Below are 14983 nucleotides of genomic sequence, written 5' to 3'. Positions count from 1 at the left end.
CTACTGAGTGTAGTGCTACTGAGACCCCTTACTGGCAGAGTTTTCACTGCACGTAGAAACAGCGCGACTTGGGAGAGGAGTTGTCACAGGGCTGTCGAACGCAGGGCTGAAGAGCTAGATGTCACAGCTTCTAGAGAGGAGTTGTCACAGGGCTGAACAGCTAGATGTCACAGCTTCCAGAGAGGAGTTGTCACAGGGCTGAAGAGCTAGATGTCACAGCTTCCAGAGAGGAGTTGTCACAGGGCTGAAGAGCTAGATGTCACAGCTTCCAGAGAGGAGTTGTGACAGGGCTGAAGAGCTAGATGTCACAGCTTCAGGGCTCTACAGTGCGACCATTTTACTCTCATTTGCCCCTAAGAATATGTGTGTGCGAACCGGAAAAATCAATTACTCGCACAGTGTGCGAGTGAAGATTACAACCTCAGTCGTGCTTTTTTCTCTCCGCTGCTAATCGTTCAAAAACTACAAGTCCCACATTGTACTCAAGCCAACGGTCCAATCACAGTAGAGTGACGTGACTGGTTTCAAGGGAAAGAAAGGAAATGACCAATCGGAAGCGCTCATTTGCTTTTTTTACTTCTGGAAAGTCCGCCATTGCGCTACGCGAGACCTTTCTGAGACATTAACATAATGTAACTTATTCTAGTCTTACCAATAGATTTTAGAACACCTAGATTTATCGATAGCAATGGTAATATAACGTTAATGCAACAAAACGAATGCCTTGCTTTGTTAATCATAACGTTGATGCAGTAGTGTATGTCGTTGTGTTGGCTGTAACGGACATGAGAATAACATAACACTACACGTTAAAATTGTGATTATAATAGATTCTAACATTTTCAAATCGATGCAGTTGAATTTTCCCCTTAAGATCGATGCATTGCGATGCATTGTTACACCCCTACACCAAAGTCACTGGCCCACTGTGTATGTGTGTGTGCTAACTTGGCTAGCGTTATCAACAGCAGAGGTGGGTGCAAGCGGTGTGACGTAATTGGCAGAATCGACTGGCAATCAATGGTCTACCTGACACGCAAACTCATAAACAATGTTTCTGTACTGGAGGTGTACAGTATTTCAATAGGCAACCCTGAAAGGATTATTTTTCTAGAAGAGCAACACTAGCCAAAACATAGGCATTGTATGCATAAAAGGGGCTAAAGTTAAGTGACTGTTACTTTTGTAGCAGTAGTTCAATGTCACTGCCTTTTTATTAGGCCTAGTTGTTGGCTACAACTTTGCCACAGTAGGCATTAATCACTTAATAGTTCAAATGTCTGTCCCATTCCCGTTTGCACATGCAGATACGCACACAGTGGGCCAGTGACTTTGGTGGTATGTGCTATTGTACAGATGTGTCCCGTTCCCGTTTGCACACACACACCATTTATTTTTGAAAAATATTACTTGAGGGGGCGGCTAGGTAGGTGGTGTAGTGGGCAAGGCGCTCGCCACCAATGCAGGAGACGCTGGGTTCGAGCCCAGCTCTCCGCATTGCTATCAGCTTGGCTGGTCGTTCATACTAATACAATTGGCAGTATTAGGGGGTGGGAAGCTGATGGGTGGGGATCGGATGTTGTGGACAGCGACTCCTACAGGTCGGTTGGTGCGCCTGCGCAGCAGAATCAGGAAGCGATGAGGGAGGCGTGTCCCTCCCACGCAGACCCTCGCCGCTGAGAGATCGCGCTGTTCAGGTGAAAAGATGCGACGGCTGCTTCCTCGAGTACCGGAGGGGACACGTGATGTAAGGCTTCGTCCACATTGCAGCCGGCTTGTGGGAGGCATGGCCTAACAGCGTTCGAGACAGGGCAGGGTAGAATTGGACGATACGAAATTGGGATGGGAGAAAATTAGAAAATTTCTTTGTGCTCCTAAATTTTTTCATTTAGGAACACAGGTGCTCCTTGGGGAAAAGGTTAGCGTAGAGCCCAATCTAGAGAGGAGTTGTCACAGGGCTGAAGAGCTAGATGTCACAGCTTCTAGAGAGGAGTTGTCATGTTCATATCAACCAATTATACAATCTTCTAATAATATATCCATATCAGACACATACCTTTTCATCTACGTATATCCCTATCTCTTTATCAGACACATACATTTTCATTTACGTACACACTATCTATTAGGAAATGTCAATTTCTTTGGTTGAAAATGTTGTTTTACCAAGATTCTGAACCGACATTTACTATTTTCCTGCTTAACATGTCTGGGAAGAGTTCCATTCCTGCATACCACGGAACATGACAGTTTGCTTCATTGCATTTGACCTCACTTCTGGTGGAATGGTTGTGTCCGTCAAGACTTATAGATAAATTGTTATATAAAATTGAGGGGATCTTTGTAACAAGAAAATTCCTTGTGAATACAAGGAGTGAGCAGAGTAACTTATGTTTGACAAGTAACAAAGTTAAACTGTGCATCGCTGCAACATTAGTTCTGTACTCGCAGCGAAGCGCTATACATGCTGCTTTGTTTTGTACCATTGGCAATTTTTTCTGTTTATTCGTCGTTACATTCGACCATACTGCAGGACAATAGTCAAGATTTGACAACCAGAGCTTGTTTATCTGTTTGATAGAATTTAGTGGTAACAAATGAGCACATCTTTTAACAACAGAAATCCCTCTTCCCATTTTCACTACTATATTGTTTATATGGTGTGACCATGACAATTTTACTATCTAATGTTACTCCTAGGAGTTTAGTCTCCTGGACTTGATTAATTACCCCATCACTTATCAAAAGTTTCAAGACTCTGTTCATTCTTAGAGTATGGTTTGAACCGAACATTATGCTACTTGTCTTTGATATGTTTAGAACTAGTTTGTTGTTCTTTATCCATTCCATCACTGATTGCAACTCTGCCTTTAGGACTGTATTTAATTCATTGGCTGTAGAGGCTGATGTGTAAATCGTTGAATCATCCGCATGTCATTTGTAAATATGGTGCGTAGACTAGAGCAAAGGCCCAAGGCAACTTCCTTGGGGTACTCCACACCTTACCGATTTAACTTCTGAGTAACTCCCATTAAAAAAGAAAAAAAAAAAAAAAACGTTTCTGGTTTGCTAAATACGTTTTGAATCCAAGATATGTGAATGCTGCAGTAAAATCAAGCAAGACGGCGCCAACCATTTTCTTTTTATCTCTTTCAGCCAATCATCCGTCATTTGTGTTAAAACATGCTATCATACAGAGCTATGGGTATTATGAACCACTTGGGTCGTATCAGTATTTAATTGGGAAAATGACATTGAGGATGAATGACGTGTGTTTTGTGATGAACGTCTGCTGGGTTGTGATGACCGTCTGCTGGGTTGTGCTCCACAGAGAAGGCGGAGGACGGCCAGGGCCCCAAGCCGGCCAAGAAGAAGAAGGCCCGGAGGGAGACATGAGATTCAAGAGTTGGTTCTGCTAAAGACTCCATACCCTGTTTATGCAACAACACCCTTCAACAGAACTTTGATCAACTAAACTCCACATTATGGACTTCTCTTTAAAAATAAATTAAAAAATATATATGTATTTGAAAAATAATAAATAAAAAGAAAAGCTGAGAAAATCACGACCTCCAAACCCGGTTTTCTACCAAGTCTTAAGTGTCGGTGGATCAGGCAAAACTGAACCCTAGATGCACTGTAAGCTAATGTAATGCTGTGTTACTGATGATTTTCAATGATGCATTTGGCACATAAAAAAATAAATCTTTGTTTATTTTTTTTTCTAATTCCACTGAAATCAAAATTAATCAAGGGAGGTGAACTGTTAACTGATTTAGTTAATGTAGAAAATACTGATCGTGTTTAAGGATTTGATGATGTTGTTTTGGCTAACGACTGAGATTTACCTTGTAGTAGAAGATGGTTCTGCGCCGCGTGGCTGTGAGTGCCGGTCCATCACCGGGCCGTACGAGGCGCTGGCACGGCGTCGGGGGTTTGATCCCCCTTCCATCCAGTCCTACGTTGATTCCATTAGGCTCTGTGGCGCTGGTTTCAGTGGGCCAGCACTTGCTGTTTCAGGGGGCCAGCGCCTGCTGTTGTCGTCAAAAAAGATATCATTTGGTCGCCTCGCCATCCCATAGTAGTCTGGCTGAAACTCCTCTGCAGAGGATGGGGAGGTGCGCTGCAAATAACGTTTAGCGGAAATCCTCACAAAAATGGATTTAAAATGTCGATCGTGGGATTTTTTTTTTAATCTATTTGATTCAAACTTTCTATATTTTCTCCCGTATTTGTTTTGCTCTTTCTTTCTCTCTCATCTCTGATATTGGTGAGCCTTAGTGGTACAGCAATCGGAGTTGGGGGAAAAGAGATGTCCCGCGAACACTACAGCGATCCGTTTACTGTATAGAAAAGCACCCCGACCGAAAGTTCACATCGAACAGTGTACAGCACAAAAAGGAAACACGAGAAATGGAACATCGTCAGATGCAGAAAAGGGAATTGTGTCTGTTCCTAGGTCTTACGTCTGTGACCCGCTGTGAACATCTCATCCTGGGGTCTTACATCTGTGACCGCTATGAACATCTCCCTCCAGCGCGCCCCTCTTCTAATGCTCTCCAGCTGTACATGTAAAGACATCCGTTTCCCCCGCCGTTCACCTTGTGGCCAGAGCCACACTAGCTATAGGTGTCTCTGATGGTAGAGACGTATAGACCGCCGTTTGCTGTGTCGTCCTCCTCCTTTTATTCATGATTGTCCACCTGTGGTTGATTTCAAAAAGTTCTCAAAACCTTTTGTAAAACCTCTTTGTAATAAAAGAAAAGCTAAGCCATATGTAAAAAGACTAAATAAAGGCCCTTTTCTATATGTGAGACGTCTTTGTGGTATATTGTTTGGTGTAGTGTGTCCATATTCAGACCTTAAGTGTAACAGCGATATTATTTTCAAGTGGTACCGTCTGTTACGTCTGTAGTGTGTTAGTGAAAGGGTTAAGATCCTAATTTTTGTTTATTCTGGCGCCATCTATTGGTGATAAGTGGTTATTGCTGTTCAAGTTTTGCACTGCATTGACTTGCTTTCCATCTTTAAAATTCATGCTAACTACTGAGTTAGTCTTCTATTCATTCCAAACAATCTGCTGTTGCTTCTGGTGATGTAGAACGCATCACTTCCTGTGTGTCGGATGGTTTTACCGGGAATGTCCTACCAGACGCCAGTGTTTAGAACAGCCAACTTTAAAGACATTCATGAACTGATTATAGGTAGAATCACTTGTGTTTTATCAGTTGGCAAAATAGACATTTATTCATATGAAAATATTAAAGATTATTTTCTTAAAATGGTAAATAAACTGCATTTACTGTATCCAAAGAACTTTACAACTTATGCCTCATTCACTCACACATTCACACACCGGCGGGGGGAGGCAACCATGCAAGGTGCCAACCTGCTCATCTGGAGCAGTTAGGGGTTAAGTGTCTTGCTCAAGGATACTTCAACACACTGCCCGGGAGGGGCCGGAATCCAACCGGGAACCTTCCGATTACCAGGCAACCGCTCTACCTCCTGAGCCACTGTTGTGCTAGCGAGCACAGGGAGAACATGCAAACTCCACACAGAAAGGCCCGGGAGATACCCCACCTGGGTAACTGGCATCGCGGTCCCCAAGCGGGAATTGAACCCTGGACCTTCTTCCTCTGAGGCGACAGTGTTAACCACTACACCACCGTGCCGCTAATCTAGTTCTCCAGGTTCCCTGTGCCACTAGAAAACCACTGTGTTCTAGTGGCACAGGGAACCTGGAGAACTAGATTAGTTCTAGTGGCTCAGGGAACCTGATTCCTTTATCCGTAGGCCATTTAAAATGTCTGCTTAATCTCATGACGTGAATGGGATTTTGGGCTCTAGACTGACTAGGCTATTTAGATTAGATTATAATTTATTGTCATTCTACAGCACAAGTGCAGTACAACGTAAATAAGTTTGGCATCCAACCAGAGTATAACAGCAATATACAATGTACAGGTGATTAAACTGGGTATAAAATATATAAATTTGACTGCTAACTCCAATTATCTCTATTGGTCAAAATGCCAATTCTGGCCAATGAGGATGTTTTTCACCAGCCTTGTGTCAAAATGACTAGTGTCACCCATCAAGCACAAGAGGCTATTTTGCTGTTTTGGCTTGCATCACAACAGTGATTGAATGAATGAAAACTTTATTTAACAGATTGCAGAATAGGTACAATACAGTACGGCTCAATACACACAATTGTTAAGGGGATGCAGACCAGAGAAAGACGTTTGTCTTGTTTACATCAGGGTCCCCCATTTTCCAATTCATAGTGACATTTATGACATACACAACATACATGACATCATGCCATTTATGGCATAGGGACATACAGGTATATAGTACTGTTACATTTGTGACATATATGATATGCAAATATACAGTACTGTTACTGTGATTGGAATAGATTGATTTTCTCACCATCATCTGGTAGAATGATAGTGATGCGTTTTATTCAGCAGCCTTTATATATTATCCTAGGCCTATTCGTCAGCCTAAATAAAAAGATAACTGTAATATATGCACATTATTTCGGTTGATGAGCTGTATCATTTTTTTTCACCCACCCCCCCACCCCCACTCTGAAAAAAGCGTGTTCTCTAAATGTCGAGTTACGTCATCGGAGCTGTAATCCTCTCCCTCCGCCGGTCACGTGGTCCAACGTTTGTCACCTGGGGACAGAGTTAAGCGCGCGCTCTGACGGCGCTGTTGTTATTTTTAACGGTATAACGGCCGCGGACAGGTAGTTGTCACCGCCGAGGCCCCTTCGCTCAACGGAGCCCCTCTTTTTGCCGTCGGGGAATCTTTGCCATTCATAATTAAAGGTGAAGAAAGATCAATAAAAAAAAAACCTTTTGAGAAAGAAGAAGGGAAAAGTGACAGGCTTGTTTTGACGATGATGATCTCCCCGTGGGACCGATGGTATTCCACCAGCTGCTGCCTGTGTTGCCATGTCCGCACGGCCACCATCATCCTGGGAGTCTGGTACATGGTGAGCACGACTCACGAGCGCCGTTTGTTATGATGTGTCAGTCATCTCTGGGGGGGGGGGGGCTCGAGCCTGTGTATGTGTCAGTCATCTCTGGGGGGGGGGGGGGGCTTGAGCCTGTGTATGTGTCAGTCATCTCTCTGGGGGGTGGGGGGGTGGGCTCGAGCCTGTGTATGTGTCAGTCATCTCTGGGGGGGGGGGGGGGGGGGGAAGGTGGGCTCGAGCCTGTGTATGTGTCTGTCAGTCATCTCTGGGGGGGGGGGGGGGGGGGGGGGGAGGTGGGCTCGAGCCTGTGTATGCTGGGGGTGTCAACCAGTAAGATAACTAATTTATAATCAATGGGAAAATATTAAAATATGAATAATATAATGATTCTCACGACGAGTGGTGGCTTTTCACATCCCGTTACATGGTGACAAAATAAAAATAATTCTACATTTGTCTATTTGCTACCAACGAGATACAGAGCAAATGGGTAAAACTTCAAGTTCAAGTTTCTTTATTAGTTGTCATACAGAAGTACAGAATACTTTTATACAAAATGCTTCTTTCTGTTACGCCCCAGAGACTGCTAGACAAAAATAGATAAGTATAAAATAAGTATAGCAAGTATAAAATAGAAGTCAAGTACGTAGACACAAGTGTTCAGTATGTACATATATACAATGTTCAATGCAGAGTAGAAGTAACTCGAGTTACCATACAAGAAAGGGTGGTAGAGTAGAAAGGGTTAACTTAACCAAACACCAGTGGAAACAGCTTCTGTGCTATTCTTATGAATAAATCAGTACGCAGTCTCTTCAGGTAGCAGGTCTTGTGTCAGTTTCCATTACACTTACACCTGATGAATGGCACGACTGAGTCATCTGCATAACGGGTTGTGCTTGGCTCACTGATTGATTGAACATTTTATTACCAGATTGCAGAATGGGTACAATACAGTACGGCTCAATACACACAATTGTTAAGGGGATGCAGACCAGAGAAAGACTTTCGTCTTGTTTACATCAGGGTCCCACATGACAAAGGCTTCTTATGTGTCTAGACTAAAATGGTCTTAATGCTATTTATAATTCGACATGGTTTTATTTATCTCTTAAAGGTAGGGCTTGTTGACATCCAATGGCAATGTTTGAGTCTCCAAATCTATAAAGGCTGTTGATATGGCAATATGCAAAGAATACAATATCTACAGTATATTGGAAGACAACATGGGTATTTCTACACATTTCTTAATTTTTTTTAATCTGAGAGTGCTGGTCCGGCCTTCGGCTTTATTCTTCATAAATGTTTGGGATTTCAGCACCCAGTGTCAGATACTGAGAGCGCTAAAGTCTAACTTGACTTTTATTTCTACACATTAAAATACACATTATCATTTAGCAAAAGTGAGATTGAGGAGATTCCTGTTACGTGCGCATCACCCTTCCCAGAAATACTAGGTCCTACTGTAATACAAGGAGATTGATGATAACTGTTCATGTAGGATAAATCCAGTATAGGGATGGTCTCATGGTTACACTCACAGCAGATAGGCCTAAGTATATTCCCACAATATAGGACCCACAGACTTTAACTGCATTAAAAGGGAAATGTAGATTCTAGACTGAAGACTATAGACTTCAATTAGAAAAAATATATATATTGCAAGTTATATTGAAATTCCAATTTCTGCTAAAATAATCGCAATATGATGTTTTGTCGATATTGTCCATCCCTATCCAGACTTCTAAGTATAGCCTATAAACCTGAAGTACAGTCAGATACCCAATACCAGTCCAATCTATTAGCTAATAAGCTAATCTATTGTTCTGTTAGAGACATGTAAATGACAGATATAATCTATTGTTCTGTTAGAGACATGTAAATGACAGATATAATCTATTGTTCTCTGTTAGAGACATGTAAATGACAGATATAATCTATTGTTCTCTGTTAGAGACATGTAAATGAGAGATATACTCCATTGTTCTCCGTTAGAGACATGTAAATGAGAGATATCGTCTATTGTTCTCCGTTAGAGACATGTAAATGACAGATATACTCCATTGTTCTCCGTTAGAGACATGTAAATGAGAGATATACTCCATTGTTCTCCGTTAGAGACATGTAACATCTTCATGTGTGTTGAAAATCAAGTGTCTTTGCATTGATTTCTAACACGTCACCCGTGGCTCGACATCCACCTAGTATCAAAATCCAACACCGGTATCGATATTGGCGTATCCCCGATTCTTATTTATCCTCTACGATATTTGAATATGAATTCATTGCCTTTGACGGGACAGTGTGTATAGAAAAACAGTGATGGGACTCCCTCAAAAAGATACAATATGGTATTTAACATTATTGGAGTTCATATTGGACTTCAAACTGGTTGAAAATGAATCATTTGGGTGGGCACACAGCACAAGGTTTTAATTGGCAGGGGAAAACTTGTCTTGTTTTCTTACGCGTTCTTTCATGACTGGACCATTTGACGTCTATAATCCCTGCCCTGCGTTCTGTGTGTCTCTCTCCACTGCGTTTCTTTCCCACCTGTCCATCTGCTCGCTGTCTCTAAGCTCATCAACGGCGTGGTGCTTCTCATCCTGCTCACGGCCCTCGGTGACCCCGACCAGCACCACCTGACCAGCGCTGAGCTCGCTAATGACGTGGACGTCATGGACGACGCCAGTAAGTAGCCTGTCGCGGGTCTATATACGCGTTACATCACACTCCCAACAGGCAAGACTCCAGTAAGTAGCGGGTCTATACGCTTTACATCACACTCCCAACAGGCAAGACTCCAGTAAGTAGCGGGTCTATACGCTTTACATCACACTCCCAACAGACAAGACTCCAGTAAGTTGCGGGTCTATATACGCGTTACATCACACTCCCAACAGACAAGACTCCAGTAAGTAGCAGGTCTATTATGTATTAGATCACGCCTATGGGTGGTTGTTAGACCCCCATAGGCGTGATCTAATTTCTATAAGCCACTCTGTCGTGTGATCTAATGCTTTTATACAATGGCCGATTGTATACAATAAACACACATACATTCTTTTTTTGATCTACTTTTTTCTCCCATTTTCTATTTTTCTCCCATCCCAATTTCGTATCATCCAATTCTACCCTCCCCTGTCTCGAACGCTGCCTCCCACAAGCCGGCTGCAATGTGGACTAAGCCTTACATCACGTCTCCCCTCCGGTACTCGAGGAAGCAGCAGTCGCATCTTTTCACCTGCACAGTGCGATCTCTCAGCGTCGGGGGTCTGCGTTTTGGAGGGCATGCAGCCCCCGTCGCTTCCTGATTCTGCTGTGCAGGCGCACCAACCGACCTGTAGGAGTCGCTGTCCACAACGTCCGATCAGCTTCCCACCCCCTAATACTGCCAATTGTATTAGTATGAACGACCAGCCAAGCTGATAGCAATGCGGAGAGCTGGGCTCGAACCCAGCGTCTCCTGCATTGGTGGTGAGCACATTGCCCACTGCACCACCTAGCCGCCCTATAAACACACATTAATTGAAGATTTATTGACAACCATCCGCAGAAAAAGTAGTTCCCAAAAAAAAAAAGAGAGAAGTTGCCTTCATGTGGAAGCAGCTCGGAAGTGCATCCAGCTGTTCTCAGTAACACATCCAACAAACTAACACATCCAATTGTCTCTCAACTAAGACATCCAACAAACTAACACATCCAACTGTCTTTCAACTAAGACATCCAACAAACTAACACATCCAACTGTCTTTCAACTAAGACATCCAACAAACTAACACATCCAACTGTCTTTCAACTAAGACATCCAACAAACTAACAAATTAACCTACTTTCTATAGAACTTCATTATTAGATGCTTCTTTTTTTTATCCACTTTTTCTCCCATTTTCTATATTTTCTCCCATCCCAATTTCGTATCATCCAATTCAACCCTCCCCTGTCACGAACGCTGTTTCTTGCCTCCCACAAGCCGGCTGCAATGTGGACTAAGTCATACATAGCACAAGTCCCCAGGGGTGCAGTGCTGGGCATACGCGGACAAACAACGTTTGGGCTTCGTCACTGAGGCCGAAGTGCGTGCATCCTATTATTATGCAAAGTCTAGGTGATAAGTGCCGGCGCGACGACACAAAAATGACTCGTCGCGCCGTATACCCCGGCCGCCGGCACTTATCACCGGTCCTAGACTTTGCATAATAATAGGATACCGACAACCAAATACAAGCCCTGTAGGTGTGGTGGGGGGTTGCTTAATCTCCCGACTGGAAGGATATCATCTGTTCTGTGCGCAACCGAGGGAACATGTATGCGCGTGCACGCGGGCGTTTGGCCTTCGCCCATATTACGACTGCACCCCTGCAAGTCCCCTCCGGTACTTGAGGTAACAGCAGTCCCATCTTTTCACCTGCGCAGCTCGATCTCTCAGTGGCGAGGAGTAACGCGTGGGAGGCTCACGCTGCCCCCGACACTTCCTGATTCTACTGCGCAGGTGCACCAACCGACCTGTAGGAGTCGCTGTCCACAACGCCCGATCCCCACCCATCAGTTTCCCACCCCCTAATACGGCCAATGTGTATTAGTACGGACGACCAGCTAAACTGAAAGCAAATGTGGAGCGCTGGGCTCGAACAGGCAAGCCCAGCGTCTCCAGATTTCGTGGCGAGCGCCTTGCCCACTACGCCACGTAGCCGCCCCATTATTAGATGCTTCTATAGAAAGTAGGTAAAACAAAACAAAAAAAAAAGTTTTCTTTGCCCTATAGGAGGGAATTCTTTTTTTTCTAAACCTACTTTCTATAGAAGCAGCTGGGAGGTGCACTGTTTTAAGTGAGCGTGGGTTATTGAATTGATTGATTGATTGATTGATTGATTGCTAATTTTATTACTGTCCGCCTTGTTTCCAACTGGTTAAGCTTGGTGACTCTTTCGAAGTCCCTCTCTTTCGAAGTTGGTTATGCTTAGAGTTTGGAATCAGGGCTGGTGGTCTATCGCCCTGCTCTAAAGATAAACTCTAAGCATAACCAACTTCGAAAGAGAGCGACTTCGAAAGAGTCGCCAAGCTTAACCAGTTGGAAACAAGGCGGACAGTAATAAAATGTGCAATTAATCAATCAATCAATCAATTTGCGCGATATTTATTTTGTTCCACAATGACTCATGACCCACCAATTACATAATCCAACATTGTGTAAGAAACGAACACATTCGCCGTGACAGAATCGTTTTTGATTTAGTCGTTATGACGCTGTCAACATATTCATTCGTAAGGTTATTGTCCGTCATCTTGCTTTCACTTCTAAATCCACGACTGGCGGATTGATCGTAATTCGGTTGTGGGCGGGTTCTAGGACCAAGAGCGTGGAGTTATGACAAATAACCATGTGTAACTTGACTGTTTTAGCCAATCAGAATCGAGAAATTTGCATGCCATTGTATAATACGCTTTACATCACACTCCCAACAGACAAGACTCCAGTAAGTAGCCTGTAGCGGGTCTATACACTTTACATTAACCCTTTCACTGCCACACGACAGAAGGTTAACCCTTTACTATCACACAACCGACGGTCGCCGGGTTAACCTTTTGCTTACTCCTACTCTCTGCTCACTCCTACTCTCTGCTCACTCCTACTCTCCGCTCACTCCTACTCTCCGCTCACTCCTACTCTCCGCTCACTCCTACTCTCTGCTCACTCCTACTCTCTGCTCACTCCCACTCTCCGCTCACTCCTACTCTCCGCTCACTCCTACTCTCCGATCACTCCTACTCTCTGCTCACTCCTACTCTCTGCTCACTCCTACTCTCCGCTCACTCCTACTCTCTGCTCACTCCTACTCTCTGCTCACTCCCACTCTCCACTCACTCCTACTCTCTGCTCACTCCTACTCTCTGCTCACTCCCACTCTCCACTCACTCCTACTCTCTGCTCACTCCTACTCTCCGCTCACTCCTACTCTCTGCTCACTCCTACTCTCCGCTCACTCCTACTCTCCGCTCACTCCTACTCTCCGCTCACTCCTACTCTCTGCTCACTCCTACTCTCCGCTCACTCCTACTCTCTGCTCACTCCTACTCTCTGCTCACTCCTACTCTCCGCTCACTCCTACTCTCCGCTCACTCCTACTCTCTGCTCACTCCTACTCTCCGCTCACTCCTACTCTCTGCTCACTCCTACTCTCCGCTCACTCCTACTCTCTGCTCACTTTTACTCTCCTCTCACTCCTACTCTCTGCTCACTCCTACTCTCCGCTCACTCCTACTCTCTGCTCACTCCTACTCTCCGCTCACTCCTACTCTCCGCTCACTCCTACTCTCTGCTCACTCCTACCCTCCGCTCACTCCTACTCTCCTCTCACTCCTACTCTCCGCTCACTCCTACTCTCTGCTCACTCCTACCCTCCGCTCACTCCTACTCTCTGCTCACTCCTACTCTCCGCTCACTCCTACTCTCTGCTCACTCCTACTCTCCGCTCACTCCTACTCTCCTCTCACTCCTACTCTCCGCTCACTCCTACTCTCTGCTCACTCCTACTCTCTGCTCACTCCTACTCTCTGCTCACTCCTACTCTCTGCTCACTCCTACTCTCTGCTCACTCCTACTCTCCGCTCACTCCCACTCTCTGCTCACTCCTACTCTCCGCTCACTCCTACTCTCTGCTCACTCCTACTCTCCGCTCACTCCCACTCTCTGCTCACTCCTACTCTCCACTCACTCCTACTCTCTGCTCACTCCTACTCTCCGCTCACTCCTACTCTCCGCTCACTCCTACTCTCTGCTCACTCCTACTCTCCGCTCACTCCTACTCTCCGCTCACTCTCTGCTCTCTGCTCACTCCTACTCTCCGCTCACTCCTACTCTCTGCTCACTCCTACTCTCTGCTCACTCCTACTCTCCGCTCACTCCTACTCTCCACTCACTCCCACATCATAAAATAATATGAAAAGCTCCACAGCTTCACACCCCCACAGCCGCTAGACCGTTAACCTGGTAAATCATTCATAACGGTGTTCTACCAGGCCTGTCCGTAGCCTAATAACACACAGTAGGAATAGTAGGAATGGTCTCTAACTACACACCGTCAAGATTCAAGAGTTTTATTATATCTATTTATACATACACGAGACATGCAGTGAAATGTAGGTGGTCATGCCCGCCTTGATTGTGCAAAAATACAAACAATAAAATACAAAATAGACATGATAGACCAAAAAATTATAATACGAATAAAATACAGTACTAAACGTAAAAAGTAATAATACTATACAAATATACAGTGGATTTAGAATATAAAATAATATGTGCAAAGATGTATACAGTAGTCTTTTAAAGTGACCTTTTTTTGTAGTGTCTTATTTATGTATGTAGGGGTGTGTGAGAGGGTGTAAGTGAATGAATGAATGAATGACTTTATTTGACAATATAAAAATAACATGTGACAGAAAGCACAGTCAGGAGATACTGCCAAGGATGAACACAAAAAAGCTCAGAGCTTATTTCCATTGTGGTCCTTGTAGGGGGGTGGGGGAACGAGATGCTTCATGCATCATACAGACATGACATCACAACACATCACACAATACCATTTACCATTTATATACATAACAGACTCATAAACATGCAAGGGTGCCTTTTTGCTGAGTGTCTAGGTTAATTATAGTCCCTTTTGAGCCATGTCTTCAGGCTGGACTTGAATCTAACAGCATTGACTACGGTTTTCAGGTCACTGGGCAGACTGTTCCAATAGACAGCTGCTGAATACAAAAATGACTCCTTACCCATACAGCTCCTGAATCTGACTGGCACAAAGTCAGTTGAGCTACGCCTAGTTGGGTATGCATGGGTGTCCCTGATTCGGTTGAAGTAGTTGTTGAAGTACACTGGCACTACCCCGTGCACGATTTTGTGAACTAGGCACATCCCTATTTGGTTGACTCTGTCTTCCACCTTTAGCCATCTCATGTTCTCAAAGTGTGATGGGTCAAGGTGGG

The 14983-nt window shown here is 44.3% G+C and overlaps 2 protein-coding genes across 2 annotated transcripts in view; both read left to right on the top strand.

The window, feature by feature from the left end:
* LOC311246348 (protein LYRIC-like) overlaps positions 1-4809 on the top strand; it is a 37895-nt gene extending 33086 nt beyond the window's left edge. Inside the window, exon 12 of the mRNA XM_084336502.1 lies at positions 3332-4809. Coding sequence (XP_084192628.1) covers positions 3332-3396 — 65 coding nt within the window. The 3' untranslated portion in view covers positions 3397-4809. The remainder of the gene's footprint in view (positions 1-3331) is intronic.
* Positions 4810-6913: 2104 nt separating this feature from the next.
* Positions 6914-14983, top strand: part of LOC311245911 (lysosomal-associated transmembrane protein 4B-like) — a gene marked incomplete at both ends in the record, with an annotated part of 32810 nt that continues 24740 nt past the window's right edge. Inside the window, 2 exons of the mRNA XM_084335935.1 lie at positions 6914-7009; positions 9571-9682. Coding sequence (XP_084192061.1) covers positions 6914-7009; positions 9571-9682 — 208 coding nt within the window. The remainder of the gene's footprint in view (positions 7010-9570; positions 9683-14983) is intronic.

Source organism: Notolepis coatsorum (assembly GCF_963971535.1).
Source record: "Notolepis coatsorum genome assembly, chromosome: 19".
NCBI classification, from domain to species: domain Eukaryota; kingdom Metazoa; phylum Chordata; class Actinopteri; order Aulopiformes; family Paralepididae; genus Notolepis; species Notolepis coatsorum.
Note: the sequence above shows the minus strand (reverse complement) of the source record. Positions and strands in the feature narration are given on the sequence as shown.